The 26651-nt window shown below is 44.7% G+C and overlaps 1 protein-coding gene and 1 non-coding gene across 2 annotated transcripts; one reads left to right on the top strand and one right to left on the bottom strand.

The window, feature by feature from the left end:
• The first annotated feature begins 7010 nt into the window (after positions 1 to 7010).
• Positions 7011 to 17138, top strand: TBL2 (transducin beta like 2). Its single transcript, XM_037154749.2, has 7 exons — positions 7011 to 7193; positions 8678 to 8808; positions 9074 to 9258; positions 9715 to 9866; positions 10207 to 10333; positions 10681 to 10833; positions 11063 to 17138. The coding sequence occupies exons 1-7, from the start codon at positions 7064 to 7066 to the stop codon at positions 11523 to 11525; spliced, it is 1341 nt and encodes a 446-aa protein (XP_037010644.1). The 5' UTR covers positions 7011 to 7063; the 3' UTR covers positions 11526 to 17138.
• Positions 17139 to 24519: 7381 nt separating this feature from the next.
• Positions 24520 to 24646, bottom strand: LOC119056375 (small nucleolar RNA SNORA25). Its single transcript, XR_005083871.1, has one exon. It is a non-coding gene; the product is annotated as a small nucleolar RNA SNORA25 (small nucleolar RNA).
• Positions 24647 to 26651: the final 2005 nt, after the last annotated feature.

Raw genomic sequence — 26651 nt, 5'->3', positions numbered from 1 at the left:
GCCACTCCTCGGAACCACCCACGGGAATGTGCTGCTGCAGAGGGTGGTGACGTCCCCACTGTGCAAAACACCCAAGCAGAGTGGATGGCCGCTTGGTTGGGTTGATCCTTTCGTTAATCCATTTAGCAAAGACTCCCTGAGTGCCGACTGTGAACCAGGTGATGGTCTTGGTTCTTGGGATTCTGTTCACAGCTGCACCCCTCTCCTCCCAGAGCTGACTGTTCAGGCCTGGCAAGTCCGAGTCCTCTCACATCTCAGAACTTCTGGAAGCATTTGCAGGACATAAACACAGTCTTCTGTGACCTTTGCTCTTTCCTCAATCATGTAGGATAATAACAATAACTGCACATCAATCCAGTGTTTACTATGTGCCAAGCACTATTCTAAGTGCTTTATGTATATTAAGTTGCTTAATCCCTACAATACCTATCTTTAAAGGCCTGTCATGAGGATTTCAAAGTAAATATAAGCCCTGGCCCAGTAGCTCAGCTAGAGCATTGTCCCAATATGTCAAGGTGGAGGGTTTGATCCCCTGTCAGGGCACACACCAGAATCAACCAGTGAATGCACAAGTAACGGAACAACAAATCTCTCTCTCTCTCATTCTCTCTCCCCTTCCTTCCCTCTGTCTCCCTCTCTCCCTTCCTCTAAATTAATTTAAAAAATTTAAAAAGCCCTGGCTGGTGTGGCTCAGTGGATTGAGCACTGGCCTGTGAAGCACAGGGTTGCTGGTTTGATTCCCAGTCAGGGCACAAGCCTGGGTTGCGGGCCAGGTCCCCACAACCACACATTCATGTTTCTCTCCTTCTCTTTCTCCCTCCCTTCCCCTCTGTCTAAAAATAAATAAATAAAATCTCTTTAAAAAGTTTTTTTAAGAGTACATATAGGGTCTGGCACAAGTAACACCCCCCTTTTATTACAAAATCATAAGTGTGTAATTCTGTAACATAACAATATCACACTCAAGCACACCAGATGACATTTTAGGTGAAATGTTGAAATTAAAACTATAAATTATTACACCCGTATTATTACCCTATCAACCACACTTAAGCAGGCCTGCCTTCTGCTGGAAATATATATATCTATATATATCTATATATATATCGATATATCTATCTATCTATCTATCTATCTATCTATCTATCTATATATAGAACAACAGTGCCAGGCAAAGAACACTACATGTGTCAGGGTTATCATTATCATCCCCATTTTACAGATGAAAAATTGAGGCACAGAGAGGTTAACTAGCCTCAGGTTGTATGCTTAACAAGGTGCCCACCCAGACTGTCTGACTCTAGTCTCTGCTCTAGCCACTTCTTTTACTGTGCAGTGACAGGTGCACCCAGCCTGTAAGTGCTGTTTGCTGCTGCAGACCACAGCTTGAAGTAGCTCTTTGCAAGGTGAAATCCTGGCAGTCTGCACTGTGTTGTTTTCACCCACTCATAACCCACCAGGAAGGTCTCCCTAAGGCACCCCCTTGATTCTGTTCCCTGCTAGATGCCACCCTCCTTTGAGAGAGTTGTCTTGCTCTCCCTTCTCCCCTCCCACTTACCCCCAGCTGCCTGCCTTTGGGCTCCTCCTCCCACCTTCCCCCCCAGCCTCACCCCTGCACTGGGTCCTTCACCCAGGCCCCTTGACTCCCTCATGGCCAAACCCAATGACCACTCTGCATGCTCTTCTTGTCTTTCCCTAGACCCTCAGACCATCTTCCTGAACCACTCTTTCGAATCCAAAATTTTTGCCAGCCTCTCCTTTCTCTTGCCTGACAGTGTCTTCCTGCTGTGGGAGCCACCTCCTCCACCCACCCCTTTCCCTGGCCCTCTTCCCTCTCACTCTGAAAAGTTCCAGGCAATGCCATACCCTCTGCCTCTCTCCTGAGGACCCTCCACCCTGTATCTGTCTTGCTGTCCCCCCAGAGCTACATAACCACATATTTGACTGCTGCCCTGACCCCTCCCTCTGACAGTTCTACAGCTCCCTTAACCTTGAAGGAGTCAAAACAGAGCTCATCATTCCTGAGACTGTGCCTCATGGTCTTCCCCATCAAATCTGGTCCTCTTCACGTGCTCTACATGCCCAGGAAAGGTGCCACCATTCAGACGCTTGTGCAAGCTGCTTCCATCCTTGGCTCCTTCTCCCCACACGCCACTACTTTACGGTATCTCTTACCAAGGCCTGGCCAGCTGACGTTGTAAGCATCCGTCTCCACGGCCACCACCCTGATCCAACAGAACATTGCCTTTTGCACGAACCTACTTCCTGTGTCTCTTACAGCTGCTTTTCAAACATAAATGTGCATTTAAATAATTGGGGGAGGAGGACTTTTACAAATTTTCATGACCAAGTCCAATGTGAACTAAATTAAATCAGAATCTCTGGTTGTGGGACTTAAGACATCAGTACCTTTTAAGGTGATTCCAATACACAGCCAAGGTAAGAACCACTGTAACAGAGGCTTTGAGCTGCAAATTATATATGTCTGGGATGCAAGTTAGTTTACTCTGGTTCTTAAACTTTAATGTGCATCAGAAATCATTCAGCAACCTTATTAAAATGCAGATTGCCAGGCTCCGGACCTCCAGAGTTTCTGAATCAGCAAGTCTGGGACAGAGTGTAAGATTTTGCATTTCTAATAATGTTGTGTCTGGAACCCCAACTTTAAAAACTACTGCTTAAACCATGATGAAATTTATCATTTCACCTAATACAGGCCAGAGGCAGGGAAGGCTCCAATTACTTCTTTGGCTCCTACGCCCCTCCGATGAGTCCAGGTTTCTGAACAGATGTTCCAGGTGCTTTGTGACTGGGCCCTGCTGCCCCTGCAGCCTCGTTTCTTTCCACAGCATCCCTCCCTTCAATTCCAAGGGGTCTTGAAACTCCAGTGGTTCCTGGGATGCATCCCTCTGCTTTGCCCTTAAAAGACCTGATCAGCCCAGGAGGGAGGAGGCAGGCCTAAACTTTTTAAAATAATTTTTTAATTTTTCAATTTGAGTTGACATACAATATTACATTAGTTTCAGGTGTGTAATCCAATGATTAGACCATTATATAACTTACTAAGTAATCACCCCAATAAATCTAGTACCAGGCTGACACCATAGTTATTAAAATATTATTGACTATATTCCCTATGTTGTACTGGACTATTCTTTTTTTTAATATTTTATTTATTTATTAGAGAGAGGGGAAGGGAAGGAGAAAGAGTGGAAGAGAAACATCAATGTGTGGTTGCCTCTCATGTGTCCCCCACTGGGACCTGGCCTGCAACCCAGGTATGTGCCCTGACTGGGAATCGAACTGACAACCTTTTGCTTCACAGGCCCATGCGCAATGCACTGGGCTACACCAGCCAGGGCCATACTTGACTGTTCTGTAACTAGTCAATTTGTACTTCTTAATTGATTCACCTTTTCACCAATCCCCCAATCCTCCTCCCATCTTCTAAAAACTAGTCCCCCAACCCCCTCTCCCTCAGGCAACCACCAGTTTGCTCCACCTCTGAGTCTGTTTCAACTTCATTTGTTTGTTTTGTTTTTATAGATCCCACACATCACTGAAATCACATGGCACTTGTCTTTTGCTGACTGACTTTTTTCACTGAGCATAATACCCTCTAGGGCCTTCCATGCTGTCACAAATGGTAGAAATTTGCTCTTTTTTTTATGGCTGAGTAATATTTTATTGTATGTATATACCGCAGATTTTTTTTATCCACTTGCCTATTGATAGGCACTTGGGTTGCTTCCATAGCTTGGCTATTGTAAATGATGCTACCATGAACATAGAGGTGTATATATTCTTTAGATTTACTATTGTGGGTTTCTTCAGGTAAAGCCCCGGAAGTGGCATCAGTGGGTCATAAGGAGGCCTAGACTTTGCTGTGTCCCTGTATGCGCCCCTTCCTCCCAAACCCTTTCCTCTGACCCCGTCTGCAGCACTCACTCAGAGAGGCCACCACAGTCACTCCCTTCTGTACAGGAACCAGTTACTTCTTCCTCTGCACCAGGGGTGTCCAACATTTTGGGTCTCTGGGACACACTGGAAGAAGTGTTGTCTTGAGCCACACATTAAATACACAAACACTAATGAAAACTGATGAGAAAAAAAAAGGTCTGTGCATAACTTTTGTGATATCCATCATCACAGATAAGCAAAAAAGTCCTTACATAATAATCCTAATTATGCAACAGCCCTTTCTATACTCTTAAAATTATTGAGCAAGTTCTACATTTGTGATCACTAATGTAGAAAATGTATATGTATCTAAGTTATAAAACTTAGTATGAAACTTAGTAGTAAAACTAAGTAATGTTTTAAGTAAATTTATGATTTTGTGTTAGGCCACACTCATAGCCATCCTGGGCCACATGTAGCCCACAGGTTGCAGGTTGGACGCCCCTGCTCTACACCTTTGCTCACACCTTGTTTCCCACCTAGAATCCCTCCTGGACTATGCTTCACCTGTCTAAACATCCAGCTCTATAGGTACTGCCAGGCCTTGCTACCCCTCAAAAGCCACTGGCTGATCTCCTTCCCTGATCTGTGCAGCTTTGCCAAATCCTGCTTTGTGTTATTACTTACACTTCTGAATGTTGGCCTTGGCTTCTAACTGGGCTTGAGGATAGAACAAGGCCTTCCTTACCATAGCCCAGTGGTGTGGTGGGAGGAGTATGGATTAGGAGTGTTGCAGACACAAGTTTGACTCTGGGCTCTATCCCTCATTTCCTAGTTGAACTTGGGTAAGTTGCTTGACCTCAGCCTAGTTTTTTTCACCTGTTTAACATCATTTCATACCATCTGAAAGGTCTATAAAGATCAACTGAACTCATGATGTGAAAGAATCTTGTATCCCTGACAGAGCTGTACAGAGATAACCCCTACTCTTGCTTCTCTCTGTCCTCCACATCAGTCTATGATTGAAGTCATAGACCGGCATGTGTACCCAGGTTCACTCGTTACCTGTGTGCCCTCCGAGAAGTCACTTAATGAGCACCTCCAGAGCATCGGTCTTCTAATCTGTGGGTTGAGAATGTGAGAAGATTAAGTGAAATGCAAAGCTCTTGGATCAAGAAATACCATGCCGCCCTGGCTGGTACGGCACAGTGGATTGAGTGCTGGCTTGCAAACCAAAAGATTGCTGGTTCGAGTCCCAGTCAGGGCACATGCTAGGCCAGATCTGGAGTTTGGAGCATAAGAGGAAACCAGCCCTGGCTGGTGTGGCTTGGTGGATTGAGCGCAGGCCTGAGAACCAAAGGATTGTGGTTCGATTCCCAGTCAGGGCACATGCCTGGGTTGCAGGCCAGTTCCCAGCAGGGGATGCATGAAGGGCAATCATACATTGATATTCCTCTCCCTAAAAAAAAAGAAAAAGAGGAAACCAGTTGATGTACCTCCCCTGCATGCATTGATGTTTCTCTCCCTCTCTTTCTCCCTCCCTTCCCCTCTCTAAAAAAAAAGTCACATGCAAAATGCTTAATAAATTAAATTCTTAAAAGTACAGCTTTGTCTCTACGTGGTAGAGAAAGTGGTTCTTGGCTAGGCCTACAATTCGAAAAAGCAAATTAAGAACAGTTGGTTAGAGCATCATTCTGATACACAGTTGTGGGTTTGATCCCCAGTCAGGGTAAATACAGGAAACAATGACTGCATAAATAAGTGGAACAACAAATTGATTAAATTGACCTTTCTCTCTCTCCCTCTTCCTCTCTCTCTCTCTAAAATCACTACTAAATAAAAAAAAATTTTTTTTAAACAAATCAAGGTCAGTTGGTTAGAGCATTGTCCTGATACACCAAGGTTGTGGGTTTGGCCCCCAGTCAGGGTACATACAAGAAACAACCAATGAATACATAAATAAGTGGAACAACAAATCGACATTTCTCTGTCTTTCTCTCTCCCCCTTTTTCTCTCTCTAAAATCAATAAACAGAAAATAAGTTTTTTAAAAAAGCAAATTAAAGTGGAAAAGCTCCAGGATGCTCTGAACACTCCCTCCAGCCCTTCCTACCCCAGTGCCCACAGCTCTGTCGACCCACACATGGGACAAAAGGGAAGGAAATGAGGCAGCTCCATTTGCTCTCTGACTAGATCTGCTTCCTCACCAAGGCTGTGGGTGTGGGTGTGTCTGTCTGTCATCTAGTCTCTGCAGCAGTCTCTCACCTCAGACGGCCTTTCTAAAGACTAGAGGGTCTGCATTGTCAGGAGAGGCTCCCTGGTAGGCGTGAAAATATTTGAATCATGAATCTCTGACCCTGGTACTTCCACTTGCTGTGGGTTTCAGGGCTGGGAGGCCCACAGAGCATGCCTGTTCTGGAACTATTCCTTCTCCAGCCAAACAGGTCTCATTCAAATTCATTAGCCTTTCAGAATATCATCTTTTTTGCTGAAATCTGAATAAGCTGTATAGACTGTGTCAATGCCAATTTCCTGGTTTTGCTATTACAATATATTTATGCAAGATGTTACTATTGGAGGAAACTGGGTGAAAGCTATAGGGAAACTTCCCATTCATTTTCAACTCCCTGTTAACTTTTAATTATTTCAAAATAAGAAATGTGTTGTTTAAAAAATCGTCTTTTCAACGTCCTCTCCACTCCCTTGGCCACCCTTAAGTCCAGGCCCTTATCAACCCCCTCTTGGATCCTAGCAAACACCTCCCGGTTTTCTAGAGAAAAGGGGGAAAGAATCATAGATGTGTGGTTGCCTCGCACGTGCCCTGACCGAGAATGGAACCTGCGACTGTGGTTCGTGGGCCGGCACTCAATCCACTGAGACACAGCAGCGTCCATCCTTCTTCGCTGAGGCTGTTCCACGCTCTAACTGCAAGACTACCTTTTCTCTTCTCCATTAATAGCAGCCGCCCCTCTGAATTCCCTGGTACTCAGAAAACTTTCCCCTAAAGGCCAGGCCCCGCCCCTTGGGACCCTCAAACGGGCAGGACCCGCCCATCCAAAGGCTGTAACGGTTAGGCCCCGCCCCACTTGCGTCCGTGCGTCTCCCCGCCAAGACGTGCAGGCGCCTGCGTAGCCTGAGGCTGAGGTGGCAGCAGCCAAGCCAACATGGAACTACCACAGATGCCGGAGCTCATGGGTCTGTCGCTGTTGCTCGGGCTGCTGGCCCTGATGGCGACGGCGGCAGTAGCGCGGGGGTGGCTACGCGCAGAGGAGGAGATAAGCAGCCGGTCGGCCGGTTAGTGGGGCCATGGCGAGCAGGGGTAACCCGCGGGGACCTCGCCTCCGACCCTCAGTCTGGGCCCTCGGGGGTGCCGGGTCCCTCTGGGCCTCAGTTTCTTCTCGTGTGGAATGAGCTTCGCTTTCCGACGAGAGGTGCTGCCAGGGCGGCTTGTGGCGCCCCTCAGGAAGACTCTTTAGAACCTGGGTCCCACTCTGCGGCTTCCTCCGTGCCACTTTGCCTTTTGAGTCTCAGCTTTTCTCCGGGGTTGCTGCGAGGTGGCTCCTAAACTCCCCAGCGCGCTATTTGTTCGTTATTTTATGAAAATGGACGGGGAGGTGAGGGAATGACGGACCGACATTCACTTGTGAGCACTCTGACTGTCTCCTTGATTAATATTGTGTATCTACTATCTTTATAGGGGTCTTTTCTTTTGAGGAGTCCACTTCGGGGTAATACAGAAGCACGTCTAAAAGTATTAGCGAAAAAATACCGTGTAATATGTTTTCTAGAAGGGGTCAGTCCTAGAAACAGGAAACCCTGTGGTGGGAGTGGCCAGGCCTGCTTTTTTGGTAGTGGTGGTGGGGAGTGCGTGTCTAGAAAACCTTCACTGATTGTAGGCAACACATGAGATGCGGTCTTAAAGCATAGATGTGTAAGAGTTTGCCAGGAGGCCAAGGAAGGAAGAACATTCTTGGCAGAGGCAACATGCTCAAGGCAGGGAGCCCTCAACATCATTTGATATGACTTTAGTGGGAGGGGAGAGACTACGGGGGCGAAGGTGGAGGTGGTTAGACAAGGCTGGCCAGCTATCAGAGGGCAGATTGTGGCCATCTTTGTACTCGGGTCTCAGGAGTATTTTGCCTGCAGGAATTGAGGAGTGTATGCAGTGATCTAATACCTGCAGACTTTGTGCCTGGTCTGATTCTCAATTAAATTAGTTATTTTGTGCAAAAGTGACCTGCACCATTTCTGGGGCAGGGTAACTCAGTGTGTGGCAACTGCCTCTCATTCCTAAGTTTTCTCTGAGTCCTCTGGGTCTTTAATGCTTGTTTTGGGTGCTCTACTTGTCATTTTGTGTATATTATCAAATTCTCACAACTTTAAGGAAACCAAGGCCCAAAGCAGTTAAGTAACTTTCCCAAGATTGGGGCTGCCTGGTTCAGTTGTGCACATTATTCTCTGTGTAGGGATATCTGACCAAGGATCTGTACTCTGGCCATGCTGTGTGCCCACTGAGATGTACCAGCCCAGACAGGGCACCTTTTCTAATTTGCACTGAGGTGCTGTATGGACTAACAGCAGGCAGCCTCCTCAAGATCACAATCCAAATCCAAGTCTGATTCCAGAGCTTCTTTTTTTGCCTGCATCTCTCTTAAGGACAGAGTCCACATCTGGTCATCTCTTGTTGCTCTTCTCAGTGCCTGGCCAACTATAGGGGGTGAGTAAATGTTTATTGAGTGAGTAATGAAATGGATGAATGATACGGCCCTTCCTTATAGGCCAAAAAGCAAATGGACTCCCACTTGACAAGTCCTCGAAATCGAAGAAGCAGAAACAGCAACAGCGTATTCGCAAGGAGAAGCCTCAACAACACAACTTCACCCACCGCCTCCTGGCTGCAGCCCTGAAGGTACATACATTGGTACCATGCACAACACACATACAAAGACTTAAACCCCTACACAGACTTTTCCTTTGTAGTATTCTTTGCATATTACAGACCCCTTGGTCTCTGACCAAAGTCAGCCTGGATTCCCCATTCTATCCCTTCTCACCACATCCCATTAGCACCTTGCTATTAATCCAGGCAACTGGGCCCTGGAGTCATGGCTGCACATCAGCATTCCCCATCTGCCCAGAGGGTTCCTATTCATATGTGCAACCTTTCCCCCTAGAGCCACAGTGGGAACATATCTTGCATGGACTTTAGCAGCAATGGCAAATACCTGGCCACCTGTGCAGATGATCGAACCGTCCGCATCTGGAGCACAAAGGACTTTCCACAGCGGGAGCACCGCAGCATGAGAGCCAATGTGGAGCTGGACCATGCCACACTGGTGCGCTTCAGCCCTGACTGCAGGTGGGAAAGGATGGAGCCTTAGGTTTGCCTGTAGAAGCCTAGCCTGAGGCTTATGGCCTTCCCATACATGGTTTGGCATAGTGAGGGGGGACTCAGGGTTCCCCTTGGGGTAGCAGAAAGAGAGCATCCAGACAGATCGAGCACTGCCTGGGGCTCCCTAGAGGACTAGGCAGTTATATGGCAAGGAAATAACTTGGGAAGTACCAAAGTCTGGCTTCCAGATTAGTCTTGGAAGCTATAATGATTTTCTAAGCCCTAGAAAGAAATTAAAGGAATGAAAACTCTTAGAGTTCTATCTAGTGGGGAGTTTAGATTTTGAACCAAGGGGTTAAGTTATAACACTAGACTGTGGGGCATGAGGGGAGATCTTGATTTTTCCTTCAAATCTGTTATAGTGTAGGACCTGGCTCACATAGGGTCCATGTTCAAATGAGTGTGTGACTTACTTGTCTTTAGAGCCTTCCTTGTCTGGCTGGCCAATGGAGAAACCCTCCGTGTCTTCAAGATGAGCAAGCGAGAGGATGGTGGATATACCTTCACGGCCACCCCAGAGGACTTTCCTAAAAAGCACAAGGCGCCTGTCATCAACATTGGCATTGCTGACACAGGTAAGAGGCATTCAGAGGGTGGAACTTGCCTAAGGCAGGAGGGAATGGCTCTAGTTATAAATGCTGAATGAGTTAATGTTGCCTCTCAGCATTTTGCTCAGCCTCAGCATGGTAAAGGAACTCTAGCTCTGTGTTTCCTTGGAGTCTGGGAACCATAGTAAATCCCCAAGTAAGGCAAGTAAGAGCCACATTCTTCAGTAGTCTTTATCTGCGTTGACCCTTGGCCCGGGAGGGGAGCATGGACACTTTGGGCAGCAGTGGATTTCATACGTGTTTCAATGAAGATTGATAGTTGGTCAGGTAATTGACCTCAGCTTATGTCACTCCCCTCACTCCTCAGGAAAGTTCATCATGACTGCTTCCAGTGACACAATTATCCTCATTTGGAATCTGAAAGGTCAGGTGTTGTCTACTATTAACACCAACCAGATGAACAATACACATGCTGCTATATCCCCTTGTAGCAGGTGAGGAAGGAGGGACTTTGGCATCTGGGATGTGTAGAGGTTGGGGCTGGGGGCTAGTGAACCAGCTACAGATAGTGGAGAGAGCATACAGTGTGGGATCAGGACACCTAGATTTAAGTCCTTAGTTTCTATTTCTTCATCTATAGTTTTCAAAAGGTTGAGTTGGGGTATTATGTATTTTATAGCATAGCTTTGTGGATGAACTGAGATCATGTGTATAAAAGCACTTTTAAAAGATGGTACCAATTAGATATAAGATGAAATTTCTTAAGGAAGAAGCTTAATAGGTTTGTAGAAATAAGATGCCCTTAAAATTAAGTTTTAAAGGAACCTGGATTGTATGACAGGTTTGTGGCCTCATGTGGCTTCACCCCAGATGTCAAAGTTTGGGAAGTTTGCTTTGGGAAAAAAGGTGAATTCCAAGAGGTTGTACGAGCCTTCGAACTGAAGGGCCACTCAGCAGCTGTCCACTTCTTTGCCTTCTCCAATGACTCTCGAAGGTGAGTGAATTCTCTGATTTCTTACCAATGGCTCTCAGCCCCTCTTGGTAACCAGAGTCTTTCTGCCTGTCTCTGTAGTAGCCCTGAACTGGGTGGGGTGCCTGACCCTTAGCAGGAAGTAGACATAGTAGTAGTGGAGTTGGCTTCCTAGTTGGAGCCCTTAGTGCTGTCCCAGTGCCCTCTCCTCCAGGTGTGTTGACGCTAGAGCTGTGATTTTTCTATGCTGCAGGATGGCCTCTGTCTCCAAGGATGGTACATGGAAACTGTGGGACACAGATGTGGAATACAAGAAGCAGCAGGACCCCTACTTGCTGAGGACAGGTCGCTTTGAAGAGGCAAGCAGCATGCCATGCCGCCTGGCACTCTCCCCTGATGCCCAGGTCTTGGCCTTAGCCAGTGGCAGCAGTATTCATCTCTACAATACCCGGCGGGGTGAGAAGGAGGAATGCTTTGAGCAGGTCCATGGGGAGTATATCACTGACTTGTCCTTTGACATCACTGGCCGGCTTCTGGCCTCCTGTGGGGACCGGGCAGTGCGGCTGTTCCATAACACCCCTGGCCACCGGGCAGTAGTAGAGGAAATGCAGGGCCTCCTGAAGCGGGCCTCCAATGAGAGCACCCGTCAGAGGCTGCAGCAGCAGTTGACCCAGGCCCAGGAAGCCCTGAAGAGCCTGGGTGCCTTGAAGAAATGACTCTAAGAGGGTGCAGCAGGGAGGATCTGGCCTGCTGCTGCCACCACTGCTGCTACTTTCCTTCCCAGGTACTCCCCAACTGGAAACCTTTTGAAAGGAGTATCATGATTTTTTTTTTAATGGTGACCCCTCCTTTTTCCCATTGAATCTGTTCTTACTACTTAGATCCTTTGCTTCTTGCTGGTCGTGACTCCTGGCCTGACTTGACCTCCCGGGGTAATGACTAGGGTGTTTTTTCCTGGGCCTAAGGGGTGGAATCTCTTTACTGGGCACTGAGAAGAGTGGTAAATAGAAGAGAAGGGGAGCATGGTCTTTGACCTTGTGGCAGCACACCCCAATACCCAGAGAAGTTTAAAATGTGGAAGCAAAATCTAAAGAATGCTCAAGTATTAACCAGCAGTGTTGCAGGGCTGGGAGACTGGGATGTCTTACAAATACATGACTGTGGTATGGGTGAGGAAAAGGCTAGTCTGAATCCAGGTAGAGTAGATAGCACTATTAAAAAGTAAGGGATTTCATTGTGCCACAATTATTTGTAAAATGAAGAATAATCTTTTGACCTCCTCAGAAAGGTGTTGTGGGGATATGAGAGTAAAAAGTCCCTAGATTTGAAAGAAAAGTAGAAAAGAGTAGTATCTGTTATCCAGTATCATTTATTGACTACTGGGTAAAAGAGGGTCTCGAACACTGTAGTCTGAAATTAAATTAGAAAGGAAAAAACACATCTGTTGGGAAGGTGAAATTTCTGGGATCATACATTTCATCTCTGGTACTGCTTTAAGTTGTGTGGAGGAATCGTAGAATCCACAATGAAGTCTTCTCTTTCACGAGGTTATATCTTGTTGGAGGGTACCCCTTTTTAGTCCATTAAACATTTGAATACCCAGCCTGCCCACCACAGCTCAAGGCAAGACATGATCTCTGCCATCAAAGATGGCTGGTAGGAGAGTGGTGCACGTGTCCTTTAAGTGCTTAATATTTACTATTAAGTGCTTTTTGTTAGTTTATTCATAGCTGTAGAAGGCCCTTATAAAAGTCCAGGTAAGAGAATTGAACCTGGATAAGAGGCAGTGGAGATGAAGCTGAAGTTGAAGGGATAGATTTGGTAAGAGATTAGGTATTTAGAAGTTTGAATGTTTGGATTGGTGGACTATTTGGATGTGGGAGATAAAGGAAATGAATCTAGGAAGACTTGGGTCTAGGTAAAATTTATTCATCCAAAATCACATTCTTATTTCCTTTCTTTAAAATGGGGACCTCCTCCCTTACCCCAAGTTCACATAAATGTCTGAACAAGCCACAGCCTTAAGAGTTATCTTTAATTACTCCCTTTCTTCATTCCCTCCGCCCCACTACTCCTACTACCATCCACTTCACCAAAAATTTTTGGTTATACTCTTGTATTTATATCCTAAATTTGCTACTGCTTTCCATTTTTTCTGTTACCATCCTCGTCCTAGCCACTGTCATCTACTGGATAATACAGCTTCCTTGTTGGTTTCCTTCTTTTTTTGCTTCATTAAATCACTGTCCATATAGCAGAGTGATCTTCTGAAATGTAAACAAGATCACATTGCTCCCCAGTTAAAACCCTCCAAAGGTTTCCCATCACACTTGGAAGAAAATCCAGAATGCTCATCATTGCCCTCAGAGTCATAAGTAATCTGGCTTCTTCCTTGTGTGTGCTTTTTACTACTCTCCCAATCACCCCAACCTTGCTGTTCCTCAGCCAAGCCAAGTTATTTCCAGCCTCAAGGGGGATTTGTGCCTATGTTCTTCCCTCTGCTTGGAAGCAGTTTTCTTTTCTGTTGGCTGAGTTGTCGTGCTTGTCACAATTCAGGTCTCAGTTTCAGTTAACACTTCAGAGAGACGGTCCCTAACCACCCAATTTGAAGTAGCCCTTTCCACCAATCACATCACAACACATCCATCATATTAGTGCATTTTATTTATTTTGTATTTCATAGTGCTATCCGAAATTATCTTGTTTGGATATATTTGCTTCAGGGGTTTCAGTATAAATGCTTATGGATGTCAAGTGGGTAATGTAAATGCACGAATTGGGTGTCTTCTGGGTGTAAGACAATAGGAAATAGTAGGGACTGAAGTGATCTCTAGAGGGCATGTATCCTGGGTAAGGGGCAGGGTTGGCTGCCACTTATTCAGAATCCAGCAGAAGTTGCCGGATTCAGAGAAGCTAAAAGTTGGCAGTTTGTTATTTAAAAAAAATTAAGCACTGTGTGGACCAAACAAAACACTAATGTGGGCCAGATGTAGCCCACCAGTTCTCTTAATTGGCAGCTTCTGGAATGTTCATTAACCCACTGGAATGTGAGATCCACAAAGGCAGAATCTCTGTCTTTGTGGATCTCACAAATTCTGATTTGCTCTATCCCAAGCACAATACCTGGGACAGAAAAAGCCCTCAATAAATGAACTCAAACCAGTGCATTTGACAGGAAGTTCAGTACCCTCTGTGAATATCCTCCCATTCTCGCTTTCCACTGTGGTTTTATGTTCCCAATAACAGATTTCTGATTGGTAATGCTATGCACATGGGTCCTGGTGAATATTAGCTTTCTGATTGTCAGAATAATGAGACTAAAACTCTTCTTTACATATCTGCTTGGCACTGGCATTCCTCACTGTGAAGTGTTGAGTTACTGAAGTCAGAAGTCTTCCGTTTTGGTTTCAGCTGGATCACGGACTGATTTGAGATCTTGAGCAGATAGACCACTGACTACTCTGAGTTTGTTTCCTTATCTGTAAAATGGGACTAAATCCTGTCCCTGTGTTTCTGATGAGCTGAATGAAAGCACTACAAAAAAAGTGGTTACAGAGACTTCATGAGGACAGAAAGCTCCTTTCACTAAAAATGAGCCTGCTTCTCTTGTAAGCACGGGGAAGCTATCTGGATATTAATGTAGAACAGAGACTGCTGTGTTATTTTGATCAAAAATCCTTGTGTATGAAGGCAGCATAATATTTTAATATTACTATTCAACTTATGTGGGTTTGAAATTTTTCAAAATAAAAAGTTGGAGAAATGTTTTAAATGGTGGTATATAGTTTATTTTATCAGTTATCAAAAATAAAAATATTTAAACTACAGTTTTCATCAAGGTAATTATATTCATATTTAAATGATTATTCTGTAATTAGAGATTATAGGAAGTTAGTAGGAAGCACATACTAATGTGATGAGTTATCAGTGATGCTGGGTTATTTCATTTAGTGCTAGATAGACCCAACACTGTCCTAAATTGGCCTCATATCTAGGAACTTAATAATTTGGAGATTCATGTACTCCTCTAAAAAATTCCAAGAATAGGGATCTTTCTTGTGAGAACGGCTTGGTTTCAGCCCACAGCTCTTCAGGTAGAAGCCCACAGACGGACACAGGTTTGTAGCCACAGCAACTGAAAGCATGATTCATACACACAAAATCGTGAATGTCTTCTGAGATTGTGACTGCATTTCCAAGTCTTCATTTCAGGCTACAAACTTCCAGAGCTCAGGGTGGTTAGAAAGTGAGTGTGGTTTCTACTTGCTTTCTATTCAGTATGCAAACCCAATGTGAGCCTATCTGCATTTTCTTGATTACGTTAATACTGGCTAACATTGAGTGCTAAGCATTTAATCCTTACCAACTTGCTACTGGTTTTGCCTCAGCCATTCTCCCTGTAACCACATGTTTTTATTTGGTGAACTACCACTTCCCTGACTCGTGATCCATATGATTTACAGAGGATAGACCCAGATGCTCCATAGTGGAAGTATGATGAATCAGTAGATCCCTGGACATGACCAGAACTTCAGAAAAGTGAAAATATCTTTCATTTTCTGCTGGGATTGCTTAGTAAGTAAGATGTAAGCTTGTTATGTGTAGTCCTGTCTGAGAATGAAGCTAACACAGGAAAAGAGGGCCAAAGATGTAGAGAGATCACATGCTGATGATGCTGTTTAGACTGGCAGATTCAGGCAAGCCTGAGGTTTCCACCAGTAGAGTTGTCAGTTACAAAATAGTAAGTTACTGTAGATGATTAAGTCAATTTGAATCTGGATACTCGAAACCAAAAAAGCTTTAACATTAATATTATTAGTAAATTGTCCGAGGCATATAATAAATGGCATGCCCTGATAGTTAAGTTTAGGCCGGTCTGGTACTAAGTTACATACTTCTAACTACCAGGTCCATCCCCAAGAATACAAATGGAGGCCCATATGCACATCTTAATATCTAAACGTTATAACTCAAACTAAGCTCAAATATGCTCTATCCTATCTTGACAGGTACAACATCCCAGAAGGCCAAGCATGCACTTTTATAAAAATCAGTAAGATCATGACATGATAATATGGAAAGAATAGTAACCTCTCATTATATATATTTTCCCAGCTGATTCAGAGCAGCTGTTATGAGGGATCAGTTATCCCTATATTGCAGATGAAAAACTGAGGCTTTGGAGGTTAAGTGGCAAGCAAAAACTCAACCCTGGGACTGAGTATAGAGTTCAAGCTTGTTCTTGGAGTTCCCTGACACTGACTCTGACCTTGTCTTCAGCGGTAGGTTCCTTGAGGGCAGGGACTTTATGGTCTTAGGAGTTCGTGCTACACCTCTTTTTATCCCTAGTGCACCACATAAGTGGGCACACAGTAGGTACTTCATATTTGTTGGTAAACGAATGTAGTTATTGCTCAATAGTAAATGAGATCCCTATCACCACCCCTTCCTCATCCACCATGCAACTGTGCTGCCAATAGAAATTCCATTACTTTCTGGGGTCACTGTGTTTTGTGAGTTCACACAATGTAGCATGTGACTCCCAAGAACTAATGGCTCCTGAGCAAGAAGATAACATTAAGACGCAGAACTGAAAGACCAATCCCTGGGGTTAGGAGCCTACAGCCCCGAGCACCTGCTAGTACTTCAGCTCACTTCCATCACAACCAGATGATTTGAACTCTCCACATAGGCAAGAATGTCAACAGCTACAAAGCAGCATTCATGCCCGTACATAAGGGATGAGGTGAGGGTATCTACAGTTCATCAGACCCCTAAGACCTCACTCCCCTGGTCTCTCCAAGACTTCCCGGGAACCCTGGAACCCAGAGCCATGGTCTCCCCATGTAGAGATTCCAGGGTGTCAGCTGATGGGATCAATGAGGAACATCTAGAATCCATTATGATGTTGCACGGTCTCTCTTGCAATTACATGAAGCTATGTGTTGAGTCCTAGAATGTGTGCAGAGGTGATCAGTTTAATCTGGGACTGCCTCTCCAACCCATCCTGTAGTTCTCTATGCTCTCTCTTTTCTCTGCTAGCTGAGAGCAGAGGATTCAGTGGAGATTGCTGATGCTCTATCAGGGGCGTCCAACTCGTGGCCTACGGGCCGCCATACGTGGCCCAGGATGGCTATGAGTGGGACCCAACACAAAATTGTAAGTTTACTTAAAACCTTTTTTTTGTGCTCATCAGTTTTTGTGTTTGTGTATTTAATGTGTGACCCAGAGACACCAGCATGAATGAACCAATAGATGGAGGGGGAGCTTGGGCCCTGCATTGTATTGTGACCATGCACAAGAAATAAATTTATACTGTATTAAAACCATGGAATGTGTGGGATCATTTGTTACAGCAGCCAGCCTATCCTAACTATTACACTTAGTACAGAATATCTCTTCACTTAACCTATGAATGTGATTTATAATAAGAAATACCTATTTTGGTCTTTTCCCATGATTTCTGACTCAGCTTCCATAACCCTTGTAATTTCCTAAGAGATTAGAGCAATAGGGGCAACTTAAAAAAAAAAAGATTTTATTTATTTATCTTTAGAGGGGAAGGGAAGGAGAGAGGGAGAGAAATATCAGTGTATGGTTGCCTCTCATGCGTCCCCTGCCGGGAACTGGCCTGCAACCCAGGCATGTGCCCTGACTGGGAATCCAACTGCGATCCTTTGGATCGCAGGCCCGCACTCAATCCACTGAGCCACACCAACCAGGGCTAGGGGAAACTTTTAAAGTAATATTTGGTTTTGACTTCAGAAATATCTCCAGAGAGGTGAAATGGGTTTGTATTGTTATTCAAACAAGCTGAATTATATTAATTCTGTGAATTCGGTGACAGCTTGCTGCCAAGAGAACCAACCAGGTAATTATAGTGTTGGAACTTCCAGTCCCATTCTTCCCTTCTTCCAAGGAGGGGAGAGGGGCTGGAGATAAACTTAATCACCAAAGTAAATGATTTAATTAATAATGCTTACATAAAGAAGTCTTCATAAAAAGCCCTAAGTAGTTCTAAGCTCTACAGGGAGGCTGAATATGTGGAGATGCTAGAAGGGTGGCTACGTCCAGAGAAGGCATGGGAGCTCCGTGCCATTTCCCCCATCCCTTGCCCTATGCATCTCATTCCATCTGGCTGTCCTGAGTTGTCTTCTTTTAAAACAAACTGGTAATCTAGTAAGTAAACTGTTTTCCTGAGTTCTGTGAGCCAATCTAGCAATTCAATAGAACCCGAGGAGGAAGTTGTGGGAACCTCCAATTTACAGCCTGTGGTTGAGAATCACAGGGGACAACCTGGATTCTCCATTGGCTCTGAAGTGAGGATGGGAGAGACAGTCTTGTGGGACTGAGCCCTTGACCTATGGGATCTGATCCTTACTTCAGGTAGGTAGTGTCAGAACTGAATTAAATTATAGGACACCCATGGTGACTGGAATTGAGAACACTAGAGGAAGAAGCAGGAGTGTTTTTCCTGAGCAAGCTCTGAGTTTCGGGTACAGGAACCAGCTAGTGTGGCAGACAGCTTTCTGTAAATCTGAGCTATGAGATCCAGATTTACTCCACCCCACTCCTCCAATTGTTACACCTCTTCTAATTCAAAGTTACCCTTGCTGAGTCTACAGGCAGCTGGAATAGGCACAAGACCACAGAACCAAAAGCCAGAAGTCTGGGGTTCTATCCTGGCTCTGCCTCAAACAGGTTGCTCTTGAAAACTGTGGTAAATAGAAGTGAAAGCCAACTAACTGTGAAGTATTAAAAACCTGTTACCTCTCTGCACAAATCTGGCTTCCCATTTGGGGAAAAGTAGGAGGCATAGCCCAGGTGGTCTTATTCAGTCTTTGGCTGGTACCCTCACAGAATTATACCTGCCTCCAGGAATCTCTCCCTTCCCTGTGATGTCCAGTACTTGGGGAATGTATGTGGGGGGAGGACTTTAGGAATTCTTTCCCCATTTAAGCCTATACTGAGATAAAATGTCCTTCCCTTAGTTCCTAGTCTGGGAACCTGGGATGTCAGGAACCTCCTGCTTTGCTCTCAGGGGTGCCCCACATTTCTATTAACTTCTCAGCCTCTTCCTGCTTTCCACTTTTGAGGAGTTCTCACACACACATATCTTTTCTTTTTTAATCAAGGAGAACTTGGGGACCAAAGGGTCCAGGTGCTCATCTTACAGAATAGAGGCTCAGACCATGGGAGTTATTTGCCTAAGGTCATTCAGCAAGTTGTTGCGCAATGGAGAACAACACTTGGGCCTTCTCTCAGCTTAGCTAGACTATCTCCTCTCCTGCTGCAGTGGGCATAGCTCTAAGGTACTCTTCATGACTCCTGCATTCGGTGTTCATGCTTCTATCTAATCCCCTCCCTTTAAATGTGGGTAGGACCTGTGACTTGCTTCAGACCAATAGAATCTGCCAAAGAGGATGGGATGTCACTGGTGATCACATGACATTATATAAGACTTCTTGTTAGCAGACTCTCTCCCTTGCTGGCTTGTAAGAGGGTCAGTGGAAGGGCTATGTGGGCAGCCTGTAGAAGTTGAGGGCTGAAGCCTTTAGTCTTACAGGTTCAAGGAGTAAATTCTGCCAACAACCAGAGTGAGTCTGGAAGTGGGTCCCTCACCAATCAAGCCTGCACATGAGAACTGAGCCCTGGTTGACGTTGATGGTAAGCCATATTTGGGATCCTGACCCACAGAAACTAACGTTATTAGATGTGTGCTGTTTTGAGCCACTAAGTTTGTAACAGTTTATTATGGAGTATAGAAAATTAATATCCTGGACTTCTGGTCAAGATAGAAGCATAGGCAGACATGGCTTGCTTCTTTGCACAACTGGATCACAATTACAACTAAAATCATCATTCAGAGCCATCGGAAATCAAGTTGAATGTAAGTCTGACAACCATGGAATTAAATAAACCACATCCATCCAGATTGGTAGGAGGGGCGTAGATGTGGAATAGACCAGTCCCACACCCAAGTGTGGTAGATAAAAATTCAGGAGGGATGATGTCTCAGGAGCAAAGAGTACCAGACCCCCCAGCCCAGGGTTCCAGTGCCAGGACAGTAAGTCCCCACAACTTTTGGCTGCAAACTGGTGGGGATTGTGTCAGTGGAAGAAACTGCTGGAGCCCCAAGCAGTTCCTCTTAAAGAACCCACACATGGACTCACTCATTCAAAACTACTCCCTCTGAGCTCCAGCACTACAGTAGCAGCTTGAAAGGCGCCAGTCCTATATAGGGTGAGACTTAAGTGTCTGGCATCAAGGTGAGCAGAGGCCATTGTCCCTTTTCTACTGCACCCCCGCCCCCCAACTGGCAAGCTGGTGCCATATCTGAGACTCCATCAACCTGGCTAACACTGTTTGACCTGCCTTGGAGATTCCCAGACTCCGCCCCACCCAGCTTACAGCCCACCCAAACTGCTTTTCCACAAGAATGGCTGATTTGGCTAATGCTTCACAACTTTGTAAATCCTATCAAACAAGCAACAGCTGGCCTCAGTGAGCCCCAGGCCTAGCACTAGCAGCAGCCAGCTTAGATTCACAGCTTGGATTTGCCTGGGAATCTCTAAGCCCAGCACAACTAGTAGCCATTTCAGATATTGCTTTATAGCTCAGGCAGGGTGGCCCTGGGCAAAACATAGGTGGGGGCTGACCTTAGCCTGCAGCACCCAGAAAACCCCAGGGCCAGCACACCCAGTGGACAACTATAGACCACACCAATGTACCACCACCCTGCCTCTGCACAGCTGAAACTCCATGGAGGGCAGAGGTTGGTGGTAAGTGGTCACAGCCAGTCCTTGTAGCTGACTGGCCTGGGTAAATCCCTCCCGTTGAATTTCTGGCCAAGATGGAGGCGTAGGTAGATACACTGTGCCGCCTCACACAACCAAAAGAAGGACAACAGTAAATTTAAAAACAAAAACAACCAGAACTGCCAGAAAATAGAACTACATGGAAGTCCAACAACCAAGGAGTTGAAGAAGAAACATTCATCCAGACCAGTAGGAGGGGCAGAGATGAGCAGCCAGGGTGGAGAGTACATGGGGCGATGTAGTGGCTAGAGGACTGGGGCAGGTGGAGGCGGCTGGCTGACCAGGTGTTCCCACATTTGTGTGCAGGTAAACTGAAGGAACAACTGGAAAGCAAGGCATACCACACAACCCAGGGTTTCAGCATGGGGAAATAAAAGCCTCAAAACCTCTTACTGAAAAAACCTGAGGGGGTTGTAGCGGTGGGAGAAACTGCAGCCTCACAGGAGAGTTTGTTGGAGAGACTCACAGAGTTCTAGAATGTACACAAAACCAACAACCTGAATATCAGCACCAGAAGGGCCCAATTTGCTTGTGGGAAGCAGGGCAAGTGACTGAAAGCCAGTGAAGAACAGAGCAAGCGGCATCATACCCTTCCCGACCTCTTTCCCACATACAGCTCCACAACGCAACAACATGGGTTGCCCCACTTTGTTGAGTACCTAAGGCTCCCTCCCTTACTACATAACAGGCGAGCCAAGACAAAAAAAATATGACCCAAAAGAAAGAACAGATCGAAGTTCCAGAAAAAATACAAGTAAGTGGTGAAGAGATAGCCAACCTATCAGATGCACAGTTCAAAACACTGGTAGTCAGGATGCTCACAGAAATGGTTAAGTATGGTCACAAAATACAAGGAAAAGTGAAGGCTATGCAAAGTGAAGTAAAGCAAAATGTACAGGGAACCAACAGTGAAGGGAAGGAAACCGGGACTCAAATCAATGATTTGGAGCAGAAGGAAGAAGTAAACATTCAACCAGAACAGAATGAAGAAACAAGAATTCAAAAAAATGAGGAAAGACCTAGGAATCTCTGGGACAACTTTAAACCTTTCAACATCTGAATCACAGGGATGACAAAAGAAGATGAGGAAGACCAAGAGATTGAAAACTTATTTGAAAACATAATGAAGGAGAACTCCCCAATCTGACAAAGGAAATAGACTTCCAGGAAGTCCAGGAAGCTCAGAGAATCCCAAAGAAGTTGGACTCAAGGAAGCACACACTGAGACACATCATAATTTACATTACCCAAAATTAAAGATGAGGAGAGAATCTTGAAAGCAGCAAGAGAAAAGGAGACAGTTATCTACAAAGGAGTTCCCATAAGACTGTCAGCTGATTACTCAACAGAAACCTCCCAAGCAAGAAGGGGCTGGAAAGAAGTATTCCAAGTCATGAAAGGTAAGGACCTACATCCAAGATTACTCTATCCAGCAAAGATATCATTTAGAATGGAAGGGCAGATAAAGTGCTTCCCAGATAAGGTCAAGTTCAAGGAGGTGATCATCACCGAGCCCTTATTATATGAAATGTTAAAGGGAATTATCTATAAAAAAGAAGATAAAGAATATGAACAGTAAAGTGATAACAAACTGACAACTTTCAACAACTGAACCTAAAAAACCAAAAACTAAAACCAACTAAGCAAACTACTAGAACAGGAACAGAATCACAGAAATGGAGATCACATGGAGGGTTATCAGTGGGGAGGAGTAGTGAGGAGAATGGGGGAAAAGGTACAGGAAATAAGAAGTATAAGTGATAGGTACAAAATAGACAGGGGAAGGTTAAGAATTGTACAGGAAGTCGCCCTGGCTGGTGTGGCTCACCAGATTGAGTGCAGGCCTGTGAACCAAAGGATCGAAAGTTTGATGATTCCTAGTCAGGGCACATGCCTGGGTTTTGGGCCGGGTCCCCAGTTGAGGGCATGCGAGAGGCAACGGATCAATGTATCTCTCACACATTGATGTTTCTCTCCGTCCTCTTTCTCCCTCCCCTCCCCTCTCTCTAAAAATAAATATATAAAAAAAAAGATTTGTATAGGAAATGGAGATGCCAAAGAACTTACATGTATGACCCATGGACATGAACCAAGGGGGTGGAATGTGGGTGGGAGGAGGGGTGATGCAGGGCAGAGGGGAATAAAGGGGGAAAATGGGACAACTGTAATAGCACCATCAATAAAATATATTAAATAAATCCCTCTCATTGATCTGCCAACAGTAATCAAGGCTCAACTACAAGAGGAGAGTGTACTCAGCACACATGAAGGGCACATCTTGAGTACCCAGTTTGGGTGATAGGGGAGACTGTGCCACTGGACCCTACAGGACACCTACTACATTAGGCTACACTACCAAGACATGGAGTCAAAGCAGCTCTATGTCATACAGAAAAACAAACACAGGGAGGCTGCCAAAATTAGGTGACAAAGAAACATGGCTCAAATGAAAGGATAGATCAAAACTCCAGAAAAAGAGTTAAATGAAATGGAGATGAGCAATCTATCTGATGCAGAGTTCAAAACATTGGTTATCAAGATGCTCAAAGAACTTAGCGAAGACCTCAACATAAAAACAACCCAGTCAGAAACAAAGGATACACTAATTGAAATAAAGAACCATTTACAGGGAAATAACAATGGAGTGGATGAAGCTGAGAATCAATGATTTGGAACATAAGAAAGCAAAAACGAACAATCAACCAAAAAACAAAACAAAACAAAACAAAAACCAATCCCTCAGAACAACAAGAAGAAAAAAGGAATAAAAAAATGAGGATAGTATTAAGCAGCCTCTGGGATGACTTTAGGAGGTCTGCCATTCACATCATAGGGGTGCCAGAAGGAAAACAGAGCAAGAAAGAATAACTATTTGAAAAAATAAGGAAAGAAAACTTCCCTAATTTGTTGAAGGAAATAGACATGCAAGTCCAGAACACAGAGTTCCAAACAAGATGAATGCAAAGTGGCCCAACCCAAGACACTTCACAATTAAATGCCAAAGATTAAAGATAAGGAGAGAATCTTAAAAACAGCAAGAGAAAAGCAGTTAGTTACGTACAGGGCAGTTCCCATAGGACTGTTAGCTGATTTCTTAAAAGGTAGGCTAGAAGGGGCTGGCAAGAAATATCCAAAGTCATGAAAAGCAGTGGCCTACAGCCAGGCTATTTTTAGAATCGAAGGGCAGATAAAAAGCTTCCCAGACAAAAAATTGAAGGAGTTCATCATCACCAAACCATTATTATATAAAATGTTAAAGGGGCTTATTTAAGAAAAAGATCAAAACTAGGAAAAATGAAATGGCAACATATATATCTATAAACAATTGAATCTAAAAATCAAACTAAGTGAACAAGAAAAACAGAAACAGAATCCTGGACACGGAAAGCTTTTGATGGTTCCCAGATGGGAGAGGCATGTGAGGAAAATGGGTGGAGAGGTGAGGGGATTAAGAAGTACAAATAGGTAGTTATGGAATAGCCATGGGAATGTAATGTACAGTATAGAAAATGGAGTAGCCAAAGAACCTATATTCATGACCCTTGGATATAATAATGGTGGGAGGATGGCCTGAGGAAGTGGGCAGTGCTCGGTGGAGGGGGGCAAAAGGGGAAAAACAGGATAACTTAATAGCATAATCAGTAAAATATAATTTTAAGAAATGTTTATTTTTAGAGAGAGGGGAAGGGAGGGAGAAAGAGAGGGGGAGAAACATCCATGTGTGGTTGCCTCTCATGTGTCCCCCACTGGGAACCCTGCCTAAAATCCAGGCATGTGCCCAATCTGGGAATTGAAACAGCAACCCTTTGGTTCATAGCACAGCACTGAATCCACTGAGCCATGCCAGACAAGGCAAAATATTTACTTTATTTTACTTTTATTTATTTTTTAACTTTATATCTCCATAAGAAAACATAGCACTATTGAGTGTCTATTACATCCTATAGAGAACTTCAATCTTAGGTCACAGAATTAAGAGCTCCTGGTTTTGGTCCCATAAGCTCTCTTTGAAATGACCTAAAAAAATATTTTTTTAAAAGCACTCAAGGTCGTGGATTCCGGAGGGACACTGGAAAAACACCTGAGGGAGGTGAGACAGGCACGCAAATATATGAGGGATGTGTGTTCCAAGGGGAGGGACCTACAGTGCAAAAGCCCTGAGGCAGTTTTCCTGGCTGTATTCAGATGAGCAAGGAGGCCAGTGTAGTTGAAGCAGAGACAGCCAGAATTAGTTGTAGGAAGTGAGGTCAGAAAATTAATGAACATAGGTGTGGGGACAGGTGGGGCATTTGAGGCCACTGTAGCTTTTATTGAGAAAGGGAAGCCACTGCCTCTAATGCAAGTTGCTCAAGGCAGAGGTCTGGCCTGGCTCATCTTGGCACCTAGCATAAGTCTTTCACCTAGAAAATATCAAGGTGCAAATTTTCTAAAATAAAAAAAAAAAATTTTGTGTGTGATTTGTGTGGCTTGCAGGGCATATAGTTGTTAGGTGCCCATTTTGGTCACTATCTTAGGCAGAAAGTGCTGCAGTGGAGACATGGTGAGGAATGTAGGGCCAGGTGGACAAATGTGGGCAGAAAACAGATGGATCACTAGATCTTTGGGAGCCAGGGATTACCAAGGAAGATGACTGACTGGCAGGGTGGGCTGGAGGAGAAAGGGGTGAAGGAGGCTAGTGCAGTCAGGACAAGCAGCGTGCTATGCGGCAGACAAGCTGTAGGAAAGAAACCTTAGCCAGGAGGCTGGCTGGGATGTGAAAATGAATAAGAGCTTAGACAACTGCCAGGAGTTGGGCTAGGTGCCTAGACTGGGGGGACTTATTAACAGAACTGGAGAGGTCTAGAGAGTCAGCCTCTCTCACAACACTTACCACCTTATGCCTTCTGTCTTATTTTTGGGTTGCTTTTTCCTTATTCTCGAGGGTAGAGAGTATGTCCTACTCGCCCAGTGTCCACTGCTATACGGCATATACCAGGTGCTCAGGCAGTGCTTGTTATTTTTGGATCAGTTGGACTTGAGAAACAGGTGTGCCTACCTCCTTTTATCCCATTATTTCTAGAATGATTCCTTCCCTCCATATGTTGGTTTCACAAGTCCACTCCTCAGTCAGGCAGACGCTACTCCTGAGCCTCTTACTAGCAAGACAACATATGCTTATCAAGCCTTGCTATTGGTCAATCATTGAAGGATGAACAAGTCACAGACAGAGGCTGTGTGAAGTTCAGGGTTAGCTAGGTATTTCTCTGGGGCACACAGGAGGGAAGTTTCTCTAGAGGTGACAGGAGTAGCCACTACCAACCAATGTAAACTGTCACCTGCTTTGTCTCCTGAAACAGCTGATACAGGACCCTCCCTGCATACTACTGTAGGCATCAATAAATGCCTGTCTGGTGGGAGTTGCACTGAATATTCAGCATTCACCCAAACATTTACTGAGCTTCCACACTGTGTGTGGACACAGTTATGCCTTGGAGCAATTACATCTACACTATTTTCAGAAGTCAACTTCAAGGTCATTTCCCCCCAGAAGCCTCCTGATACCTCTCAGTTAGATTAAGGTTGTCCTAGTACCTTGTACTTTCCTTAGCATTTATAAAATGGCATTTTAATGCCTATTTTCTGGTTTGTATATTCTACTAAACTGTCAATTCTGTGAAAGCAAAATCCCAGATTTTGTCCACAGCCCTTAGGATAGAGCATTGTACAATACAGGCAACATTTAATTAACTATTGCTTAATTAAATAAGACAGTGAGGTAGTGTGGTAAGTATGAACAAAGTGGAACCCCAGGATGTCAGGTGAACGCTTCTCAGTTCAATTGGATGTTGAGAGAGTACCAAACAGGTCAGTTCCTCTGGTGAGGAACACGTGTGCACGATGTTGGAAGGCATACTGAAGAAAGGTGTGAAATTCTCTGTGGTTGGAACACAGCAGCATATCTGGGGAACTAGGGCACCAGACAAAAGGGGCAGAAGGGCAGGATGATGCCGAATCGCGGTCTCCTTAAGGTCAAGTCCCTAAGAC

The sequence above is a fragment of the Artibeus jamaicensis genome, unplaced genomic scaffold (assembly GCF_021234435.1).
Source record: "Artibeus jamaicensis isolate MK-2021 breed Jamaican fruit bat unplaced genomic scaffold, CSHL_Jam_final contig_1582, whole genome shotgun sequence".
NCBI classification, from domain to species: domain Eukaryota; kingdom Metazoa; phylum Chordata; class Mammalia; order Chiroptera; family Phyllostomidae; genus Artibeus; species Artibeus jamaicensis.
Note: the sequence above shows the minus strand (reverse complement) of the source record. Positions and strands in the feature narration are given on the sequence as shown.

Bases quoted from the DNA above. Each gene is read 5' to 3' on its own strand.
- TBL2 (XM_037154749.2), top strand. From the start codon at position 7,064: ATGGAACTACCACAGATGCCGGAGCTCATGGGTCTGTCGCTGTTGCTC. The intron at 7,194-8,677 runs GTTAGTGGGGCC...CCTTCCTTATAG, and splicing joins GATAAGCAGCCGGTCGGCCG to GCCAAAAAGCAAATGGACTC. The intron at 9,259-9,714 runs GTGGGAAAGGAT...ACTTGTCTTTAG, and splicing joins CGCTTCAGCCCTGACTGCAG to AGCCTTCCTTGTCTGGCTGG.